This window comes from Pezoporus occidentalis, unplaced genomic scaffold, assembly GCF_034315485.1.
Source record: "Pezoporus occidentalis ecotype Australia unplaced genomic scaffold, CSIRO_AGI_Poc_V1 ctg305, whole genome shotgun sequence".
NCBI classification, from domain to species: domain Eukaryota; kingdom Metazoa; phylum Chordata; class Aves; order Psittaciformes; family Psittacidae; genus Pezoporus; species Pezoporus occidentalis.
Genome location: NW_026914997.1, coordinates 64,963 through 85,944, shown reverse-complemented (window position 1 = coordinate 85,944; position 20,982 = coordinate 64,963). Strand labels below are relative to the sequence as shown.

Below are 20,982 nucleotides of genomic sequence, written 5' to 3'. Positions count from 1 at the left end.
GAGGTTAAAGACAAGATTGGTTTTGCTCAAAAATAAAGTTACCTTTAATATTGGCATGAGACATTCAGGGTTCTATAACTTACACCTTCTGTTGTTGCACCTTTTACCACACAAAGACAAGGAGGGTGAACAGCTACTGGTAAAACAGCTGTGACTTGCCTCTGTGGAGAGCAGTGGCAAGAATAGTAGTAGTACAGTAAGGATTTTTATGTCTTGTAATGTGGACTGTTAGAACAGTTGCCAAGTGCTAGCGGCCCTAGCCAGAACTGAAATATTGGTTTCCCCAAAAGTGGGAAACAACTTTCTCCTGAGTAGAATGAGAACCATGCACAATTTTACAAGCAGCATCATTCAGGAGCACAAATAAATTGAATTTTGTCATCTCTTTCTGTCAATAATATAGAGAAAAGTGACTTACTAAACTGTAGCCATTTTCTACGTGTGGAATTTCCCACCAATGCTTGCTGGGCCCTGGAGATTCATTCTAGTGGTTTTGCGGATGTTGCCTTTGTGTACCTTATTCTCTGTTATTTGGATTTGCATAATAATTGTACTGGCAGATTATACCACCTAGTTCAAGCCCTTTTCTCCCTTTCTGGGTTAATGTTCTGACATAGATAGCATTATAAGTTAGTTAAAGGTGGTTGAGCAGCTTCTCGATTACTCCGTCCTGTTTTCTGCAGGCTGATATTTACCCGGAAAGGTATTCTACGAGTAGAGGGTTTCTTGAACCCACAACAGAGTGACCCTGATGCCATGAGCCTGTGGATTCCTTCTTCCTCCCCTGCAGAGGGGATCGATCTGGAAACTTCCAAATATATCCTGGCCAATGTTGGGGACCAGTTCTGCCAGCTGGTTATGTCAGAGAAGGAGGCAATGATGATGGTGGAGCCACATCGTAAGCTGGGCTTTTGACGTGTTTTTTGTCCATCTTCTCTGTGTAATATGCGTACAATGCAGTGGAATAGAGTTGAAAGTGTAATAAAATTTTTTTGTTAAAATGCTTCTCTTTTTCTTTCAAAGAGAAGGTTATATTCACCTTTTTTTTGGGGGGGGGGGGTGTGTGTAATTGTGGGACCAGCATTTAGGATTTTTCTTTTGGATCAGTGCTAACCAGGAAGCTAACATTAACTTTCCCAGACATCCTTAAATTATTTTTCAATAAATCAGGAGTTGGCTGGCCCATGCTTCTAAGAAAATAGAAATAAGTTCAGAATGCTTATCATACTGACCAGCTATGCTTTAATGAGCAGCTTTTCTTACGTATTCCTATCCTGTTATGTTCTAGGGTCATCACAGAAAAGCTCAGGGTTTTCTAGGGTTTGAGCAGTACCTGCGTTCACCCTGCAAGGACTCAGCTGAGCAACTGGTTGCCAGCATTGCCAGTACAAGGGGAAGTAGGTTTAGAAAAAATTTTCCAAAGGTGTCTAGTACAGCCTATTGCATGGGGTAGTTCTGGCTGTCTGATTTTTCCCATTAGCTTCTGGAATGTACAAGGCCAGGCATTTGGAGAGGGCTTCCCCTTCCTCAGTGAATGTGTCAGTTTAGAATCTGCAGAGTTGACAGGCTTCCAATTAGTAAAGTTAACTATGCATTCTTCATAGTTTTATAAGTTCACATTATCTGTTCCTAAAAACTAGCAGAAGTTTTATATTTTTGCTCTACGTTCTGTAAGTGCTCCTTGAAATTCAGCTACTGCAGATTTCTGTGAGGTGCTTCATTTCTTTGTAGCATGTATGTTTTGGGACTTGACCTTACCTGCTCTTAGAAATGAGTGCTTTAATACTGTCGGAAGACTAGCAACTCAAAGAATGTGTCTCTGGATGTACAAAGTATGTGTTCCTATACTCTGCCCTCAATTCACGTTTCTGTGAATTGTTTCTTTATCAATGTTACTGCGATATTCTCAAATTAGGCAGAAGAAATGAAAAATGTCAGCAGTAATTCCTACTGTTCCTTCTCTTTATAGAGAAAGTGGCATGGAAACGAGCAGTACGTGGCGTGAGGGAAATGTGTGATGTATGTGAGACAACACTCTTCAACATCCATTGGGTTTGTCGCAAATGTGGTTTTGGGGTCTGCTTGGACTGTTACCGGCTGAGGAAGAGCCGTCCACGTAGTGGTAGGTGCTGGGCTTTTTTTCCCCCCACTGTAGTCTTTAAACTGGCTGGCTTTCAGTGGGGATAGTTTCTGGGAAGTTGCTGGAGGTCTTGTGGCAGAGTAAGTGAGTGACTTTGGTGCTGCTGTTCCATTCTTTAGATACTTGTGTTTTATCTGTTTGATTAGAATTTGGTTATTAAAATAACAACATCAGCAGGCATAGTCTGTCTGCTGAGGCTACCGTATAGTTCTGACTTTTCCTCAGAGAGTATAAAGGAAAAAATTAAGTAATACCTTAACAGATTGGAACCATTGCAAGATGAAGTAGTAAGCAAACATTGCAGAGAATTCCTTTCTATAGCAAGGAGTTAGAAAGTTTTTTTTGATTCCTTGGTGCACTAGGGTTTATAATTCAGGAAAAAGCTCAGTAAGTTCAATTTCTAACAAAGATAGGTGCACTGTTTACAAAAGTGAGTACCTGGTTGTTTTTTTTTGTGGGGGTGTTTTGTTTTGGTTTGTTTTTTTTTATTGTATTGAGACTGCTTTGGTAGCATGCACACTGGCAATGGGCAGTCAAGTGTAAGGCTATTAGTGACAGTTACTTTATTATATGGAGCAGATGTACAAAATATTGGATGTTAATAAGCGTGAGTACTGCTGTCTATTCATTATGATAAAGGTGCCAGAGACCATTAAATGAATTATGAAGTCACCTGTTTTTAAATCGCTGTTGTGGGTTAACCCCAGCAGGCAGCTGAGCACCATGGAGCCACTTGCTCACTCCCATAGCACTGGGACTGGGAAAGAGGAAAGGAAGAATAAAAGCAGGAAACTTGTGGGTCAAGATAAAAATTTTTTAATAAGCAAAGGAGGAATAGAAAAAGAAAACAAAACAAAGGAAGCGATGCAAAGGCAATCACTCACCACATCCCAGGGGCAGGCCATTTCCCAGCAGTTTCCCAAGCAAAACATGGCTAGCCCCCTCAAACTCTGCCTCCGCTCTTTGTTGCCGAGTGTGACTTGTATGGCATGGAACATCCCTTTGCTGAGTTTGGATCCCCTGCCTGGTGGTGTTCCATTCCAACCTGTTGTGCATCCTCAATTTGTTTGCTGCTGGGGTGGGGCAGGGGAAGTGGGTAGAGAGAGAAGGAGAAGACCTGGACACTGCAAAGGCTGTTCAGCAATAGCTACAACATTAGGGTGTTATCAGCATGGTTTTGATCATAAGTCTAAAACAGCACTGCAAGAGCTGCTATGAATAAAATTAACTCCATCCCAGCCAGACCCAGTATAATAATGAAGTCTATGAAATTATTGCCAGAATATACCAGAAAAGAGCATAACAGTCTTATTATGTGGTTAACCAGGGTACAGTGGATATAGCTGAAAGTCAGTAGAATAGGGTTTCTTGTGTTGTAATTATGTTTTATTAATCAAGTCTGAAATTTTAGAATGGACCAAAATGTAGAGCCAAGGCATTACTTAAATACAATTGCATGCTTTGAGGCTTCTGAACATTGAACTGTAGAAACAACCTACACAGACACCAAGTCTAAAGGACCCTGAAATGAAGTTTTGTGATCCTTCTCATATTCTCACACTCATCCTTCCACCTCGCCTTCTTTTTAAAGGAAGAGAATGGCATGCATTTTATGCAGCTACGTATTTGTAAACCAGACTTGGTGTAAAATCTGAAGAATTATAAATCTGTCAGGCTACTTTTCAAACTACTGATTTTCTACTTTCTAGCTTTGTAAGTAAATAGGCTGACGAGAGCTTAGTTTTCTCTTCCTGGAATAGATCTTCAGATACTTTCTTTGTTGAAAAAGCTTGAGAGATGATGACAAGAAAAGATAGAATTACTCTGTACCTTAGGAAAGTATAATGAGAGCAAAAGTATGATATTTAAAAATTGAGGCTGGAAGTCAAGGTTTTTAGCTGACTGAAATAAGCAACTAGAGATGAAGAAAAAATGACTGTGGTAGTTTTATAATCCGAAGAGGCAAAGAAGTTGCTGTAGATCCTGGTTTCATGGCCTGTATTTTATAGTTTATTTCTGAGATAAACAGGTTAATCTCTGCACTGTACAGAATAAAAATAAAAATAAAAAAAAACAAAAAACAAAAAAAGGGAACAAACCCCAATATTGATGCAGAAATACTCTGGTAAATTTTTAGTGAATTCTGTACAAAATTTTACTTTTTTTATGTGTCTTTATTCTAGAGACAGAGGAGATTGGTGACGAGGAAGTCTTTGCGTGGCTGAAATGTGCAAAGGGTCAGTCTCATGAACCAGAGAATCTTATGCCTACACAGATCATTCCTGGTACAGGTAATGCTTGAAACCTGAAAGAAAAAAATTCCAAATCTTGTCTCAAGCAAAAGTGGAAAAACTACTAAGATGGTTGGTGTTGAGGCTGATACCTTTCCTACCATGGGTTCAGAGGAGTCTTCCACTTGTGACAGTGGAAGGATTGAAGGGACGATAAATTAAGTCAGATCAAGCTGTGAATTTAAAGTGAACACCCTGCTGATGCTGGCTGTGACTTCTTGTGCTCAGCTGGTTTTAATTTTATCAGAAAATTTGGTTAACTTGCAAGAATTTTTATTTTTTATTCGGGGAGAGAAGTAAATTGTCAGTGCTGACCATTTACTTGACAGTTTGCATAACTGGTCCTGAAAATTATCGAATCACAGACTGGTTTTGATTGGAAGGGACCTTAAACTTCATTCAGTTCCAGCCCCCTGCCATGGGCAGTGACATCTTCCACTAGAGCAGCTTGTTCCCAGCCCTGTCCAACCAGGCCATGATGGGGCAGCCACAGCTTCTGTGGGCACCTTCCTCTGGCCAGTGCCTCACCACCCTCATTGTAAAAAAAAAAAAAAAAAAAAAAAAAAAAATAATAATATGGAAAAAATCTTCCTTGTGACCACTCTAAACCTACTCTTGGTTTAAGACCACTGCCTCTTTCTGTCACTACAGGTCCTGGTAAAAAGTGTCTCTCTGTCTCTTTTATGATCCCCCTTTACATACTGAAAGACCACAGTATGATCTCCAGGTCAAACCACGCCAGCTGTCTCAGCTTTTCTTGACAGGAGAGGTGCTCCAGCCCTCTCGTAATTTCTGTAGATCTGCTCTAGACCTGCTTGAACAGGTCCATGTCTGTCTTGTACTTGGCATCCTGAGCTGGACAAATGTAGGACTGCAGGTGGGATGGGGTGAAGTGGGATAGACTAGAGAGGAAAAATCGCTTCCCTTGACCTTCTGGCCATGCTTCTTTTGATGCAGCCTAGGGAACAACACTGCTTTCTGGGCTGTAAGCACACACTGCCAGCTCCCATCCAACTTCTTACCCACCAGTACCCCCAGGTCTGCAGGGCTGGTCTCAATCCATTCATCCCCCCAGTCTATATTGATACTGAGGATTGTCCCAACCCAGGTGTGGGACCTGGCCTAGCTGAGACTATAGTCTCTGGTTCAAAGTTGCCTCATTGCTCTTATCATTGGACCCTCTATAGAATAATAGGAGCAGATGATAATCTGTAGGATTTGCCAGGCTTGACAGCCTCTCAGTGACATTGCTAAGCTGGTGTTAGCACAGTTATACAGGCTATCCAGAGACAAGTGTCTTGTTGTAGCATGTGATCTTAAAGATACTTAGCAGTAATACTGGGGAAAGAAAAAACCCCAAACCATTCATCTGAATATATCTTATAGTTAAGGCCTTGGTTTTAGATTTCTGTACATGTGATACTGAAGACTTTTAACTTTATTCCCAGCACTTTACAATATTGGAGACATGGTTCATGCAGCGCGAGGCAAATGGGGTATTAAAGCCAATTGTCCATGTATTAACCGGCAGAACAAATCCGTGTTGAGACCGGCTGTCACTAATGGAATATCACAGGTATGTAATATGAGCCTGAAATGCCTTGTTTGACATTTACATTTTTAAGATGTATTAAAATGTTAGATCCTTTAGAATAATCCATTGTGAAACACAAACTTTTAATTTCTCCATACGTGTTCTGAGTGGTTTAGCTTAGCAAAAATCTTCTGGGGTATTTTTTGGAGATGTGTGCTGCAACATTATTTATCAAGTGGATATTTGGGCTAATGCTCTTATGTAGAAGTTGGGTAAGAAGCCATTCATGTTAATGCTGTATCTTAAACCAAACCACTAAGTAGCTTGCAATGTATGCATTTATTTTGTTATGGTTCCTGAATTTTGAATTTTGTGCTGAATCTCCAGCAGTTCTGTTACTGTTCACACCAGAAGTTATCCTATAAAAAAAGAAATCAGAAAGCCCAGTCTTACGTTAAAAGATAACTGAAAGATGGCATGGTAAGAATTCATGCAACAAGGTCTAATGTACTTGGAGAAGAAGCTCCTGTACTCTGATGCAGTGTAAGCATAAACGAATTCTACTGTGTGCTTAAAGCAAATGATCAAATAAAATCAACAAACAAAATCCACTGCATTAGATGACTAAAATATCTCCCAAGTTGAACTACTCCCTTTATTCAACATTTAGCAGTTGTTTATATCTTTGTTTTAGCTTCCGACTGTAAATCCTAGTGCATCAGTCTCTGGAAATGAGAACACCTTTTCCACTGGAGCAGGGACAACAGGAGTGGGGCAACTAGAAACTGACACCGTTCCAAAATCTGAAGCAACTGATAATAGGATAGAAGAATCTGCAAAAGCAGAGACATTACCAAACAGTAACACTGGTGAAATAAAGACTAACAGACCGCTTTGTCCAGAAACAGCTCCATCGTCAGCCTTACACTGGCTTGCTGATCTAGCAACGCAAAAAGCAAAAGAAGAAACAAAAGGTGAGCAGAAGACATACCCTCTGGTGTTGGAATTAGAAGATACTGTTCGGTTGCTATTGTTTGTGAGAGTGCTTAGCCCTAAATAGAAAAGAACAAGATGATATTTTTCTCCCTTTGCCTCTTAGAACCAGTTTCTTTTACAGGTTTAGGAGTACTCAAAGCTGGAAAGAAGATGATACAGCTGAAGATAAACATACTGTCTTGTCACTCCTGGTTTATTTCAGTGCCAGTTTTTGTATTTATTTTCTAAGTAATAAGCAGCTGGTATGTGATGTAATCAATTTCAGATGCAACTTTGTCGCTTCATTGAAGTAAAGTTGTTTTGTGTGCTGTGTGAAGAGTGCATTTCCAAAGAATTAAGAGTCCAATTGGAGGCTCAGAATGAAAGCTTAGATTTTTTTTTTTTTTTTTTAATACTCGGTAGTTTCAGTGTGATTCTCAGTATGAAATAAGTGTTTACAAAATACACCTCCCAGTTGTCAAGCGGTAGCACAACTAACACAGGATTTATTCCTGTCCATGTGTCTAGCAGGAACTACTTTATATGTCAGTATTAAATGTTCATGACTCTCTCTCTAGTTTTTTAGGGCTTAGTCACTAATAATTTTGACCACAGTTAAAATATTTCATATTTCATATTGAAACATTAGTTCAGAAAGTCAAGGAAATGTTTATTTGATTGAGTCTATTACCGAGTTGTGGTTTGTTGTGTATCAGAGGCACTCGCATCCACTGTGCTATTCAAAACATGAACAGCACATGAAGGGTAAAATTTATCTGAAGTATATGATGACTGTGAATCATTTTGAGATGCCTCATTCACTGTTACAATGATAATTTACCTTTTCCGCAAGTTTCTATCAATACCCTATTTAATGCAAGAGCAAATAACTCCAGAGAACTTTTTAGTCATTTGAACTTTGACCTTTTTTTTGCTGATGTTGCTATTTACCTTGCAGAATCAGGATCACTGAGGTCAGTGCTTAACAAAGAATCCCATTCACCCTTTGGATTGGATTCCTTCAACTCCACTACAAAGGCTTCCCCACTAACTCCAAAGCTGTTTAATAGCCTCTTGTTGGGCCCTGTGACATCTAGCAATAAAGCCGAAGGCTCCAGCCTCAGAGATCTGCTGCACACAGGGCCAGGAAAGCTTCCTCAGGTCCCATTAGACACAGGAGTCCCCTTTCCTCCAGTCTTTTCTGCAGCTTCTACGGCAAGTAATTTTGTATTCCTTTGATATCTGTTCTGTGGAAGATTTCGTGATGATCTAAATGTTTTTATAGTATCTTATTTTTAAATGTTAAAACAATGCAATGTCTCACCAAACTGACCACCCTACAAAGACACAGCAAATTTTGATGCGAATTGTTAGTGGTTTGGTTTACTACTGCTGTGGAGAAGCTATTCCTTGCAAGAGACCAAAAAAGTGAGTTATATGTAGTCTTTAAATTGTTTAACTGATAATCAGCATCCCTATAAAAGCTCGCTTTAAATTCCACATCTTTAAAAATGTTGCAAGAGCATGCCACAGAAAAAGACAAAAATCTGTGAGCAAACCAGTTTGGTAAAAACACTTGTATGTACTTGAAAGGCATTTAAGATAGAAATCAAATTTAAAGTGTAGTTGCTATTTCTGGGTTCTTATCCTGGGTACTTTGATTATCTTTAGTCTATTCTGGAGGAAATAACCTTAAAAAAGCCCTGAACAAATCAATGATTATTGAAATCCATCCCTGGCAGTGTTCAAGACCAGGTCGGACGAGGCCTTGGGTGATACGATTTAGCGTAAGGTGTCCCTGCCCGCGGCAGGGGGTTTGGAACTAGATGATCTTAAGGTCCTTTCCAACCCTAACGATTCTATGATTCGAAATGGGTAAAAGAATTTTGTTTGAGAAGAATAGATTCTGTGGAATTTATCAAGGCGTAGCTCTTCCTGGAGAATACTTTCCACAAGCACTTCAACAGGCAGAAAGAGGAAAATGATGAAATGGCTTGTCTCATAGCAGAGTTTTTGGTTGTTTTTTTTCCTCTGTGTCAGACTGGAAGGATGGAACCTTAATAACAGTTCAGAGAATCCTGGAATCCCAGGTTGGAAGGGACCTCGAGGATTATCTGGTCCAACCTTCCTTGGCAAAGCAGGACTTAGACTAGAAGTCCTAGCCTTCTGTCCAGCTGAATCTTAACAGTGCCCAGTGTTGGAGAGTCCACCAATTCCTGGGGAGATTGTTCTGGTGGCTGATAGTTCTCATTGTGAAAAATGTTCTTGTGTCCAGTCAGAATCTCCCCAGGAGTAACTTCTTCGCTCATCACGCCTCATCTTTCCCATGTGAATACTAAAGAAGGAGTGCCTGTCTTCTTTGTAGCCACCCTTTAAATACTGAAATGTGTTCCTGTTGTTTGATTTTGGTAGAGGGAACTGTACAGGAAAATACGTGACTGCTAAAGGAAAGTGAATCCAATACCACTTCCACCCCTTCTCATCACTGAGTTCAGGCAAAGAAATTGTGATCACTTGTTTAATAGCAAGTTACTCCTTCAAGGCTTGAAGGGCCTGTCTCAACTTGTATCCTTGTCCCACCAACTCCATGTGTTCTCTTACCACACTGAACCAGATCTGTTGTGTAACATCTCTTTTCACTTTCTTGACTTCTGGTCTTCACAGACTAATTTAGATTTGAAAGAACTTGAGGGTAATTCTGGTGCAGCCCCCTGCTTGAATGCCTAGATGCTTTATGTAGAATGAACATAACATACCTGAGAAGCAACAGTTGTGTTGGTCAAATTGAGAGGAATAGTAGATGGCTGCTTATGAAAAGTATCATCTTGATGTTTCTGGAGCACTGACATTCTGCTGTGAAGAGTAGTTAGCGTTGACTGTAATTATTAAACTGGATATTATCTATGGCCTCCATAGAATCAGTATAGAGGTACATTTTTAAGACCATTGTAAGCAGATGATTTTATGATCTAGTCTTACTTGGAAACAGCTAAAACCCCAAGCAGCAGTACAGGCTGGGGTCTAACTGGCAGGAATGTAGCCCTTTTGAGATGAGCCTAGAGGACAGCAAGCTGAACATGAGCCAACATTCTGTCTGTGGGCAATGCCTGTGAAGGCAAATGGTCCTGGGCTGCATACAGCTGGAGCACATCAAGGAATGTGATTATTCCACTTGACACTTGTTAGGCCACACGTGGGACACTGTTTCCAGTTTTGCTTTCCCCAGTTGAAGAATGACACTGAAAAAAATGGAAGGGGTCCAGTGGAGGGCCATGAAGAATGTTTACAACATTGCAGAGCTACACATGAAGAAAAGTTGAAGAAACTGATTTTCTTCATCTTAGAGAAAAGAATGCTTTGGGGTTCTGATTGATCTTCTATCTAAAACGTAGTTGTAGAGATCATGGAGGTACTCCTTTCACAAGGATGTGTGGTAACAAGGCAAGAGGCTGTAGACACAGGTTGTTTCAGGGGAAATTCTATCCAGATATAAGAAAAAAATTCTCACTTTACATTCAAATATTGGAATAGACTACCCAGAGAAGTGACGTAATCTCCTTCTTTGAGATGTTAGGTTTGGGTTCACCCAGGTAACTTAACCTGATGTCAGCAGACAGTTACACCAAATGATCTGTGTGTCTTCCTTCTGGCCTGGAATGAATATCTTCAGTTATGAATAGTGTTATGTTTAAATTCATAGCTCTGCATATGGTTAATTTTCTGCCTATTGATCTTTATTTTTAAAGAAGATGGCAAAATTGTTCCAGTATTAGTTCTTCACTATTTCCGTTCACTCAGCTTCCAGCCCCTGTTGTTTTTGTGTTTTTTTTTTTTTATGTGTGGGTTTGGTTTGGGGTGTGGGGGTTTGTTTCGTTTGGGTTTTTGGGTGTGGTTTTTTTGGTGTTATTTTGTTCATTTGTTTTTGTTGGTTTGTTTGGTTTTTTTGAGGGGTGTTTGTTTTTTTTGGCTAAAGTAAGAAGCTCTTTGCTGCCAGAAATCTATCACACCCTTACCCCTCCCATAGATGTCTTGTGAATAATGATCATGTTAGTGTTTATCTTCTGTTCAATATATGAAGTGTATTTAGTGTCTTAAGTATCTTGCTATAAGGCATGAGTCTTCTACTTTTTTTTTAAGTTAAGAACACGATTTAAGATTGTGTCATTAACCTCTTCTGAATTTTAAACGTCCCTTGAGGAGTTTTAAGTGTCCTTTGAGGAGCATGTATGCCAGAATAAGAGAGGCTGTCTACTAATGTTTCTGTTAACATTGCACATAGAGGAAGCACTTTCTCCTCTCTGTCAGTGGTTATTTAATGTTTGCATATGCAGCAACTTATCTGTGCCAGAGTTGAATTCACTTTCTTAGAACTTAAGTTTTCAATTCCATGATTGTTCCCTTAATATTTTTTCTAAGCACCCTGTAGCAGGTTGTTTTAAGTTTTACTGTTACAAAGTAGGGCCATAGCTGTTTCAGTTCTTACATGCCTATCTCCGAGCTGATTTGATTACTGTTAGATGTTTTTTTGATAGCAAGATGTCCATGACTAAAATCTGAATGACAGCAGATATGTGTCAGCATGCAATACTGTTTTAAGACTAAACTTACCTCTCAATTTACACCTTCTAGGGGGCCAAAGGTAAAGCCAGCCTGCCTAACTTCTTAGACCATATCATTGCTTCTGTGGTGGAAAATAAGAAGACATCTGATGCTGCAAAACGAGCTAGTAATTTAGCTGACACACAGAGAGAGGTGAAGGAAATGGTAATGGGCTTAAATGTGCTGGATCCACACACTTCCCACTCTTGGCTGTGTGATGGTAGACTCCTTTGCCTTCATGATCCTAGCAACAAAAACAACTGGAAGATCTTCAGGGAGTGCTGGAAACAAGGCCAGGTGGGTGATGGCATCCAACTCTTACTGCTTATAAATACCCTGTTATAAATTTTAACCTGTACCTTGGTTATTGACAACTCCATTCAAACTTTGGCTACTTGCTCTTGAGTGAATATGATGAAGATTTTGACTGCAGCACTGTAAACAGGAGTCAGCAGCCCTGTCCACTCCATGCTTTACTGACTCGAGCCCGTGTGCTCTTGCCCAGTGAGTTTTTCTCAGCTTGCCAGTATGAGGGTGTTTACTGTGACAGCCTTTTTGTTTCTGATATGGCTTGTGCTGAACCTGCTCTATTACAGCCCAGTAGCAAATCCACTATGCTTTCCTGTATGATCCTAGTATCTACCCCATACTTGATGCTTTATAGCCTGAGGGGAAGGTACAGCTTCCAGCTGCAGCATGTACAAGAATAAAAGTGCTATATGTAGTAATTTCTGCGAAATTTTGAGTGTGCTTGATGCCGTTTCTCATCCTGAGCCTACAGTGTGTGTGAACCCAAGTATTATTTTGAACTCAGCATTTCATGTATTGAGCACTCCTCTGGATTGTCTGAGGAGTCATCAGCTGGTTAGGCTTTCGGTCAAGAGACTGGACCTTAGACCTTCTGCCAGCATCATCACTTTTTCAGATTTCAGTATGTAGTGCTACAGTTTAGGTTTCTCCTGAAAGGTCTGGTCAGACAAGCTGAATCTCAGCCATATCTCTAATAGAATATGATGTCCATTCAGTCAAACTCTGTTCTTGGCACTTGCTTCTGTGGCTACCTCTGATGCCATTACCTTCACTAAATTGAGATCGTTGGTGCTAAACAGTTAACATCCTATTTGCTGGAGCAAGTTCTTTGTTGGCTCTTCTGTTGTTATGCTAATGTTCTTGGTGATCACATGTAGTTATTTGTGGTTGTGGACTGCTGAGCTGTGGTGGAAGAACTGATCAGGCTGCATGGTTCTGTTTTGGCACTCAGTCCATTCCTGCCAGAAGCAAATTACTTCTCAATTAAGTTTAGCATGTCCTGTGGAACTGTGTGTTCTTTGGGTCCCCTGGGCACAAGCATAAGTAGCATGTAGCCATAAGAACTGCAGAAAGGACCATGGCACCATCAACCACAGAATTAATGGTTTCTTTATCTGACTGCCCTAGCCAGCTCCTAATAGGTGGAAGAGGCTACTGTGCAGCACACCCTTGATTCTCAACACTAAGTTGAAAAACTTAGCTCAGTGCTGGCATTGCTGTTTTCCCCTGATGCAGTGGTGACATAAGATTTTTGCAGTGCATAAAGGTCTCTTCTCTTCTTTTTTTTATTCTTTTTTTTTTATTTTTTTTCCCCCTCTCTCCTGGCTTCCCCTTCCACCCCTTCTTTTTAAAAAAAGCCAGTTGCATATTTTTGGTTTATAAAGGATTTCAAGTCATTCTTTTGTGGTGCGGTCGTGTAAGTCATCTGCCTGACTTAGCAAAGAGCTCCTTAGTTTCTTTTCAGCATACTCTGATAATTTTCTCTACCTTCTCTATCGGCAAATAGTCATGTCTCTGAGGAGGATCCTAAATCTCTTGGTCATACTTAAAAATGACATGCTTATCTGTTTCTCTGCAGATGAGGCTGGTTAATCACTGTGTGCAAGTTGCTGCACATGGGTTTGGGGTTCTTGTCCATTAAAGAATCCTGAGAGGCTACTTGTGGAGTCCAGAGATGAGATTACCAATCTACTGTCAGATGTGTAGCTTGCAGTGTGCATTGCCTTCCAAGTTGTTGCACACTTGGAGTCTCTGGCTACAACTGTCATGCTCATGTACTGTTTTGGCCCTCTATTTTAGGCTTCACCCCAAGATATGCTATTGATGCTTTTGGATGACATTATCATTCAGAGGACCCCTTGTATAGGAGCAGACTATTTTCTCCCTGTAGTCTGAGAGCAGATATGGCAAGAAATGTCTGCCAACCAAGTCTTGCAACCTTAGCTGTGTTCTCACTTAGAGAGAACACTTTCTTCCATGAGAAATTCTCTGCTTAATAGCTGGAAGGGTCCTACTAGGTTAAGTAGTTTGGGTTTTGTTGTTGTTTTTTTTTTCCCTTATGTTCAATGGGTTGAGTAAATACAGCAGGGATCAAAATTTGTCATTATTTTCTTGGACTGAAGAATAATTTATCTGTTAGCCTTAATGTCTACCTGGCAGCAGTTTCTGTCCCTCCTGTGAAAGGTACTGTTATTTTATTCCTCATCCATAATCCTAGGTTTTTGTAGAATATGATTAAAACCTTTCCATTGCCTGAATGTTACAGTTCCTGCTGGGATCAAGGAATATATTTAAACTTGGGATCAGTGTGTCTTGCTTTGTGATATTGGGGAGGTTTGCTGCTTCTCAGGGCCTTACCATGGGACATAGTGGAAAGACTGCCAAAGCTTGTCTGTCCCTCAGATGTTTATCCTCTGCTGCTGTTCCATATTGGCATGAACGATAGTACCAGACCAGTACCTGAATAGTATCCAGAATGACTGTATGGCTCTGGGAGAAATGGTCATGGAGCCCAGGTGGTTTTCTTAATCCTGGCAGTGAGTAGGTAGAAGGGGTTGGCCAGTCCTGCATGCCAACCATTGTTTGTGCACATAGTTTCAACAACAGGGATTTTTGGAACCTCTCTGGGGGTTGAGGCCTGCATGGAGGAGATGGGTATTTTAGCTAACAGGCTGTCCAGCATGATTAGGAGAGCTGTAAGTCAGGAACAATAACGGAGAGAGAGTATGACCAGTGATTGAGACAGTAATTAGTTGATTGGGTTGACAAGCAAGCAGCGTGAATGTGAGATATCTCATACTCAAGAAAACAGGGATGAAAGATCTCCACCTCAAGCATATGCACAATAAGTAAGGAACTGTGTACATCACAGCATTATGAGGAAAGGTCTTTTCATGTTTCTTGGAAATCAGCATGACTAGGTGTCTTTCTGAAGTGCCTGCACACTAATGCATGCAATACAAGGAACAAACAGGAGGAATTAGTGTACATTTGCACAGCCATGGTCTTGCCAATATGATTGAGAAGTGGGGTGGCTTGTGCAACTGTAGTCTGGCAAGAGATACATAGAGGTTTTTCAAGAAAGATGGTTCAGGTATGACAGGCTGGGACAATGAGGAGGAAGCACTGCTGTTTATGTGAGAGAGCAGATGGAATGCATGAAGCTGTAGGAGCAGATGTAGGAGGTGGCCATGAGCTAAGAACAAGAAGGGCAGCAGTATTAGGAAGAACATTGTCACTATGTCAGGGGAAGTGATCCTTCCTCCCCTGCCTACTTGATACTGTGGGATGCCACACCTGGAGTAATGTGTCCAGTTCTGTCTAAGAAAGACAAGGACTTAATGGAGAAAGTCCAGTGAAGGGCCACAAAGATGATTAAGGGACTGGAGCATCTTTCATATGAAGAGAGGCTGGGAGAATGTTCAACCTGGAGAAGAGAAGTCTCAGGAGAGTGTGGGGAGGAAATCATATCAATGCGTATAAATACCTGATGAGAGGAAATGAGAAAGAGGGAGCAGTGCCGACTGACACTTGCATGACATGTCTTGCATTCCAGCTGCTCCCTCACATAAATGGCAGTGCTCCCTCCTCGCCTTCCTCGCCTGTCATACCTGAACTATCATTCCTGAACAGCCTGTACATATCCCTTGCCAGACTACAAGAGGCAACTGGCACAAACTAAAACCTGGGAAGTTCAACATAAACACAAAGAAAACACTAGTGTGTGGGTGTTCTCTTCCAACTTAAATGTTTCTGTGGTTCTGTGGAAGCTTTCTGCCTTTTTTTACCTGAAATTGACAGGACTACAGTAACAACCCCTTCTTGTCCTCTTAAATCTCACTCTTCTGGAGGTGAGCTTTCATTGCTGCCTTTTAGAATTTAAGGGCTATGTTGTGTTGCATTTGAAAACCAAGGCTATTTCTGTTATCCCCAAAGTTGCGGGTTTTCCTCCATTCATTTTTGAATGAGTAGTTTGTCCTCGCTTAGAGACTAAAATGGGTAGTAGTCCTGTTAAAGGCCATTGGGCAATGCAGATGAAGCAGTGGATAGTTACTGCAGTGTTTTTAAACAACACAACTTTCAAGTTGTTCATCTATAGCTCTGTAGGTAATCTTTGCCTAATTTGCTGATACTACTAGAATGTCTAGGGGCATCTGTGCTCACGGTTGTACTGAGCTATTCATATAAATGAAGCCAAGATACACCTTCAGGTCATTGTTAATGTATAGGGCACAGCTTGCATTAATATTTGAACATAAGTAGCAGTTCCTAACCTTAGAATTCTTTACATGGCATAGTCCATGTGCGAGTTCATACTCTTCCTTTTCTCTCAAGTCTTGTAACTCTAGAGATTACAGGGTGACAGGAACTGACCAAGGTCTTGGCAAGTGTTGGGAAGATTGTCTGGTATACCTTTTCATAGTATTGTTAGTTTAGCAAATGCCTTGAGCATTAGGGGGGAGAGGCCACTCAAATCGTGGTGTGTAATATAGATATACTTGGTTAGCCTAAACATCTTAAAATGCTGTTTGCTGAGTAAACAGCCACTTTTTTGCTACTTGGCTTTGTCCTAGGGAATTAATGATGATCCATGATTATACATAAAGAAAGAGTGAAATTGTTTAAAAAAGTCCTATCAGAGTAAGAAAATTTCACATGAGAAGGCTTTTCTACAAATGCTGTTTCTAGTGGTAGTTGCATTTGTGCATAAAAAGGAGAGGTAGCAGGACTCGACACCCAGTGTACTTACACAGGTGGATTGTGCTGGCTGCTAGATCCCTGCCCAGCTGCTCTCTCTCTTTTCCCTTCTCAACAGGACAGGGGGAGAAAATGAGGTGGAAACATTTGTGTGTTGAGATGAGGACAGGGGGATCACTTAGTGATTGCTGTCACAGGCAAAACAGATTCAACTTGTGAGAAAATAATTTAATTTATTGCCAATTTAAAATACAGTAGGATGGTGGGGAGCAAAGACAAAGCTAAAAGTGCCCTACCCCAGCCACATCTCCTTCTTCTTTCATCCCTGACTCTTCTACCCACTCTCCCCCTCAGAGCGGCACTGGGAGGATGAACAGTAATGGGCTTGTGATCACTTCACCTCTGCTGCTCCTTCCTCCTCATACTTTTACCCTGCTACAGTGTGGAGTCCTTCCATCATCCTTCATGAACTGCTCAAGCATCGATCCTCTCTATGGGCTGCAATCTTTCAGGAGCAGACTGTTCCAGTGTGGGTCCCTAATGGGCCCCAGTTTCTGCCAGAAAACTTGCTCCTGCATGGGCTTCTCTCTTAAGGGCTGCAGCTCCTACCAGAAGCCTGCTCCAGTGTGGGCTGTCCGTGGGCAGCAGCTTGTTTGGGGGCATCTCCTTCTGCTGCAGTGTGGGGTCCTCCATGGGCTGCAGTGGATATCTGCTCCACCAGGATCCTCCACAGGCTGCAGTGGGGCAGCCTGCTTTCCCAATGGTCTCCTCCACAGGCTGCCCCTTCCTCTCCTCCTTCAGTGACCTGGGTGTCTGCAGGGTTGTTTCAGTTCCTTCCCCCAGTAGCTGCAGAGCATTTTTTACCCTTTCCTATTATCACAGCAGTGCTATCAGTGTCAGTTATGGGCTGAGCTTTGGCCAGCAATGGGGCTGTTGGAGCCAGGTGAAACCATCTATGTCCAGCCATGAGGAGCTCCCAGCCTCATCTCACAAAGCCCACTTCTGCTGCCAGCACCTTGCTGTGTAGACCCAATACGCTTGCCTTAAAGCTTGTAAGTCTAATACAGTACCCCTTCTAAGGCAACTGCACATGGCCTAGAGCTGCAGTTTGCTTTGACTCTGGTTATTTGTTTGTTGCACAAAATCCAAATATAGATGGAAATAGATTTCTGGCGTCTTCTGTATGATGGTAGCCAGGAGTCTCAGGTCTTAAAGTTTGGCTGCATGTGTAAGAAATTTGGTTATGGTGGAGTAAGCATTCATCTTTGTATTCTCAGCCCGTGCTGGTATCTGGTGTCCATAAGAAGTTGAAGTCAGAGCTTTGGAAACCAGAAGCTTTCAGCCTGGAATTTGGAGATCAAGATGTAGATTTGGTGAACTGCAGGAACTGTGCCATAATTTCAGACGTGAAAGTGCGTGACTTCTGGGATGGCTTTGAGATAATACCTAGTAAGTAATACCTATGACTGACTAGTTTAACTGAGTAGTCTGTCTTACTACCAGCTTCTTTTCCACTCCTCCTTTTCCACCTATTTTCTTAAAAAATAAAAAATAACAACAAAATCCAAATATCTGTTAGTGTCATCCAAAGAAGCAATTGCTCCTTAGGTGTAGCACGCTCTAGATGATACTTTATTGGTGAAGATTAGGGCAGGGCTGCCCAAGAAAACTACTTCTCTACTATAGTGTGTTGATGTTTGGTACTTTCATGTGTCTAAAGATGATCAACTTAATGGGAAACTACTTTTTATTTTGGTGGGTTTTTTTTGTTGTTTTTTTTTTGTTTTTTTTTCTTTTACTTTGTGAAATTAGTCACCAGGTACCATTACTTAGATAATAATTTGACTACCCTTACTCCTTCCAACCTCAACTTTTATTGTAAAACTAAAGGGAACCTGCAGACCTAAAACAGACTGAAGCTTTTGGTGCTAAAACTCAGACTTGGTGGAATTCATCAACTAAGTAAACTTGACATTGAATATTATTTTGCAGTAGATCATGTATGAGTACAAACACAAGTGTATATGTACTATAAATAGCAATGCTGTATGTGTATCTCACGTGATAACACATTACTTAATGCTTGAGCAGTTCTTCAAGAAAACCTGTCAGGTATGGATGTGGAAGCTAACCAGTTAAAATTCCTGGGGATATAACTGTTCAGATTAAAGAGGTTCTGAAAAGGAGTTCTCTATTTTAGATTGTATATACCTACATCAGAGTGGGTTTATATTTACAGATGTTAGAGTTGTAATGGTTCATTGCAATGTTGCTGATTTTAGTGTTGTGAATAAAGTGTTCTGTATTTATTGCTTGTGCACATAGCGCATAGCAGGTGACTTGAGAGAGTGTTTGTTCATAGCAAACGAAGTGATAGGTTTGTAGAACAAGAATATTCCCTTCCCTAGTAATTTTTCAATAAAGGAGCTCTCAACTTTGTGTTTTCATGTGATTCCAAGTCCAGAGTCTTACTTTTTGTACTGTTAAATTTCATACTGTTTCCATTATTGCTGAGAAATAAATGGCCTAGAAGGAGCTATCGGGCTGGTCTTTCTGTGTGTTAATGGTAATTGTGAAAATTCACAAACTCTTTACTGTTGTGCTAGGGTCATTCATGAAAATAGTAAATTTGTATGTATTTGAGAAATGTTATTTGCTGTTTGTCTCCAGACAGGTGATGCTCCTTGCAACAAAATTAGTTGCTGTGTTTCATTTAGACAATATTATTTCCATACTTCATATGAGAAGTGTTAGTGATCTAGGTTGGAAACCTGATCACTTTCGCTGGTTTCTTTTAAATACTTTTTATTTAGTGTTTTTCAGCCATGTGCAGTCCTCAGTTTTGAGGAGCATTATCTGCTACTAGTCCGGAAATTTCACAAACTTAATATATATGAAAACTTTTTCAATTATATAATGACGCTGGCTTCTCTGCATTTACATGAGTTTGAGATTTCTCAAATATGTGACTGGTTCCCATACACTCACATTAAGTTATTGAACAGGTGTAGAACAGCCACTGAATTTGGAGGTGGTATGGAGATAATCCCTTAATTATTCTATATAATATTTTAGTTTTAATCTTGTGCTGTTTACTTTCAATATCTTTGGGTTCTAAGTGGACTTCTAGCAGGTGTTTTTGTTTTGAGCCTTAGACCTGCTTTTCTTTGCTAATGAGATGTTTTCTGGACTTTGATTTTGTGTGATTTGTCAGATCCGTTTGTTTTCTTCCATGTAGCTTTTTACTCTGTCCTTTCTGAATAACCTTCCTTCAAGTTTCTTCTCCATGTTTGGAACAAAGATCCTTAATGAGGTCAAAATCTTGACTACAGGAAGTTCTGAAACAGCTTTAAATTCAAGTCTAAATTCTATCTAAAATCCATAGCTCATCAAAATTTGTTTTGTTTAAATCAGTCAATTTGGTTTGCATATCTGCAGTTCTTAATTCCTTTTAAGTTCAATAAAATAATATATTGCAGACTAAGGCTGTCTTTTGTAGCCTGTTGATGTATAACACAGATGTGGGTCACAGGTCTCCAAGTCCTAGTTTCTTAGATATGCTTTCTCTTTTTGTGCTGTGAGCAGCTCTGCTAGGTCTAGGTAAGATCAGTTGCTTTTTGTTTGGCTGACAATCCTTGGTAAAGTAGTAATTAATGAAAGATATTACTTTCTGGGGAAGGGGGGATTGAAGGTGTCAGACTGCAGTCAGTACACCCCATTTTCCAACTGATGGCTTCATGTAGAGTTGTGAAGAATGTGGTAAAGAGTGAACTTTGTTTCTCTCAGAATGTTATGCTGAACTTTCTAGGCTGTTCCACGTACCAATTCCACATACACTCTCTTAGCCATTACTAACATCTGAGGCAAACCAGCAGTTGATGTGCTCAGTGCTGTCGTATCGTACATCCACTGTTGCATATGTAATCTCATCTTTCTGTGCTACTAGCTTTCTCTGTGACCAGTCAGGACTCACGTTCTACTCTTGAAGTGAAGAATAAATGTTTGAGTGCTAATTTGCGTGCCTCCAGCAAAAAAGAATTGAAAAAACTAAAGGCTTTCTCATTAGCTGCCCACAGTGTAGCTTTTTTGAGTGTAGCGTACTGTAGTTTCTTGCTTTATACTGAGATTACGGTTGATTTCAGAGCATGAAACAGTAACTAATTTTACGGAAGTGCCACTCCTCTTGAAATGAAAGATAAAACTCCTTTAGAGTTTGGTAAAAGTGGTAAGGTAGAATGTGTTGGAAAGGCTTGTTTTCAAAGCTGAATAAAACCTATTCTAAAACTTAGAAGCTGTGCAAGATCTGTTAAATTTTTACTGTAGCTACTTATATATATATATAAAAAACGTTGTTAAACTGTTGTTCAGTTGTACTATCATAATGTTTGGAAGCCCAAAGAAAAATCAAGATTGATTTTGCTGCAATGTGAGAGGTG

General features: G+C 40.4%; 1 protein-coding gene across 6 annotated transcripts in view; it reads left to right on the top strand.

Moving 5' to 3' along the window:
- The window catches only part of KDM3B (lysine demethylase 3B), a 56,624-nt gene that overhangs the window by 27,687 nt on the left and 7,955 nt on the right, over positions 1–20,982 (top strand). For 5 of the 6 annotated variants that reach the window (XM_062627730.1, XM_062627731.1, XM_062627733.1 and 2 more), the window contains 8 exons: positions 684–898; positions 1,970–2,122; positions 4,324–4,431; positions 5,880–6,007; positions 6,660–6,939; positions 7,899–8,155; positions 11,570–11,836; positions 17,824–17,995. In XM_062627730.1, coding sequence (XP_062483714.1) covers positions 684–898; positions 1,970–2,122; positions 4,324–4,431; positions 5,880–6,007; positions 6,660–6,939; positions 7,899–8,155; positions 11,570–11,836; positions 17,824–17,995 — 1,580 coding nt within the window. The remainder of the gene's footprint in view (positions 1–683; positions 899–1,969; positions 2,123–4,323; positions 4,432–5,879; positions 6,008–6,659; positions 6,940–7,898; positions 8,156–11,569; positions 11,837–17,823; positions 17,996–20,982) is intronic. The other variant, XR_009966467.1, reaches the window with a different exon arrangement.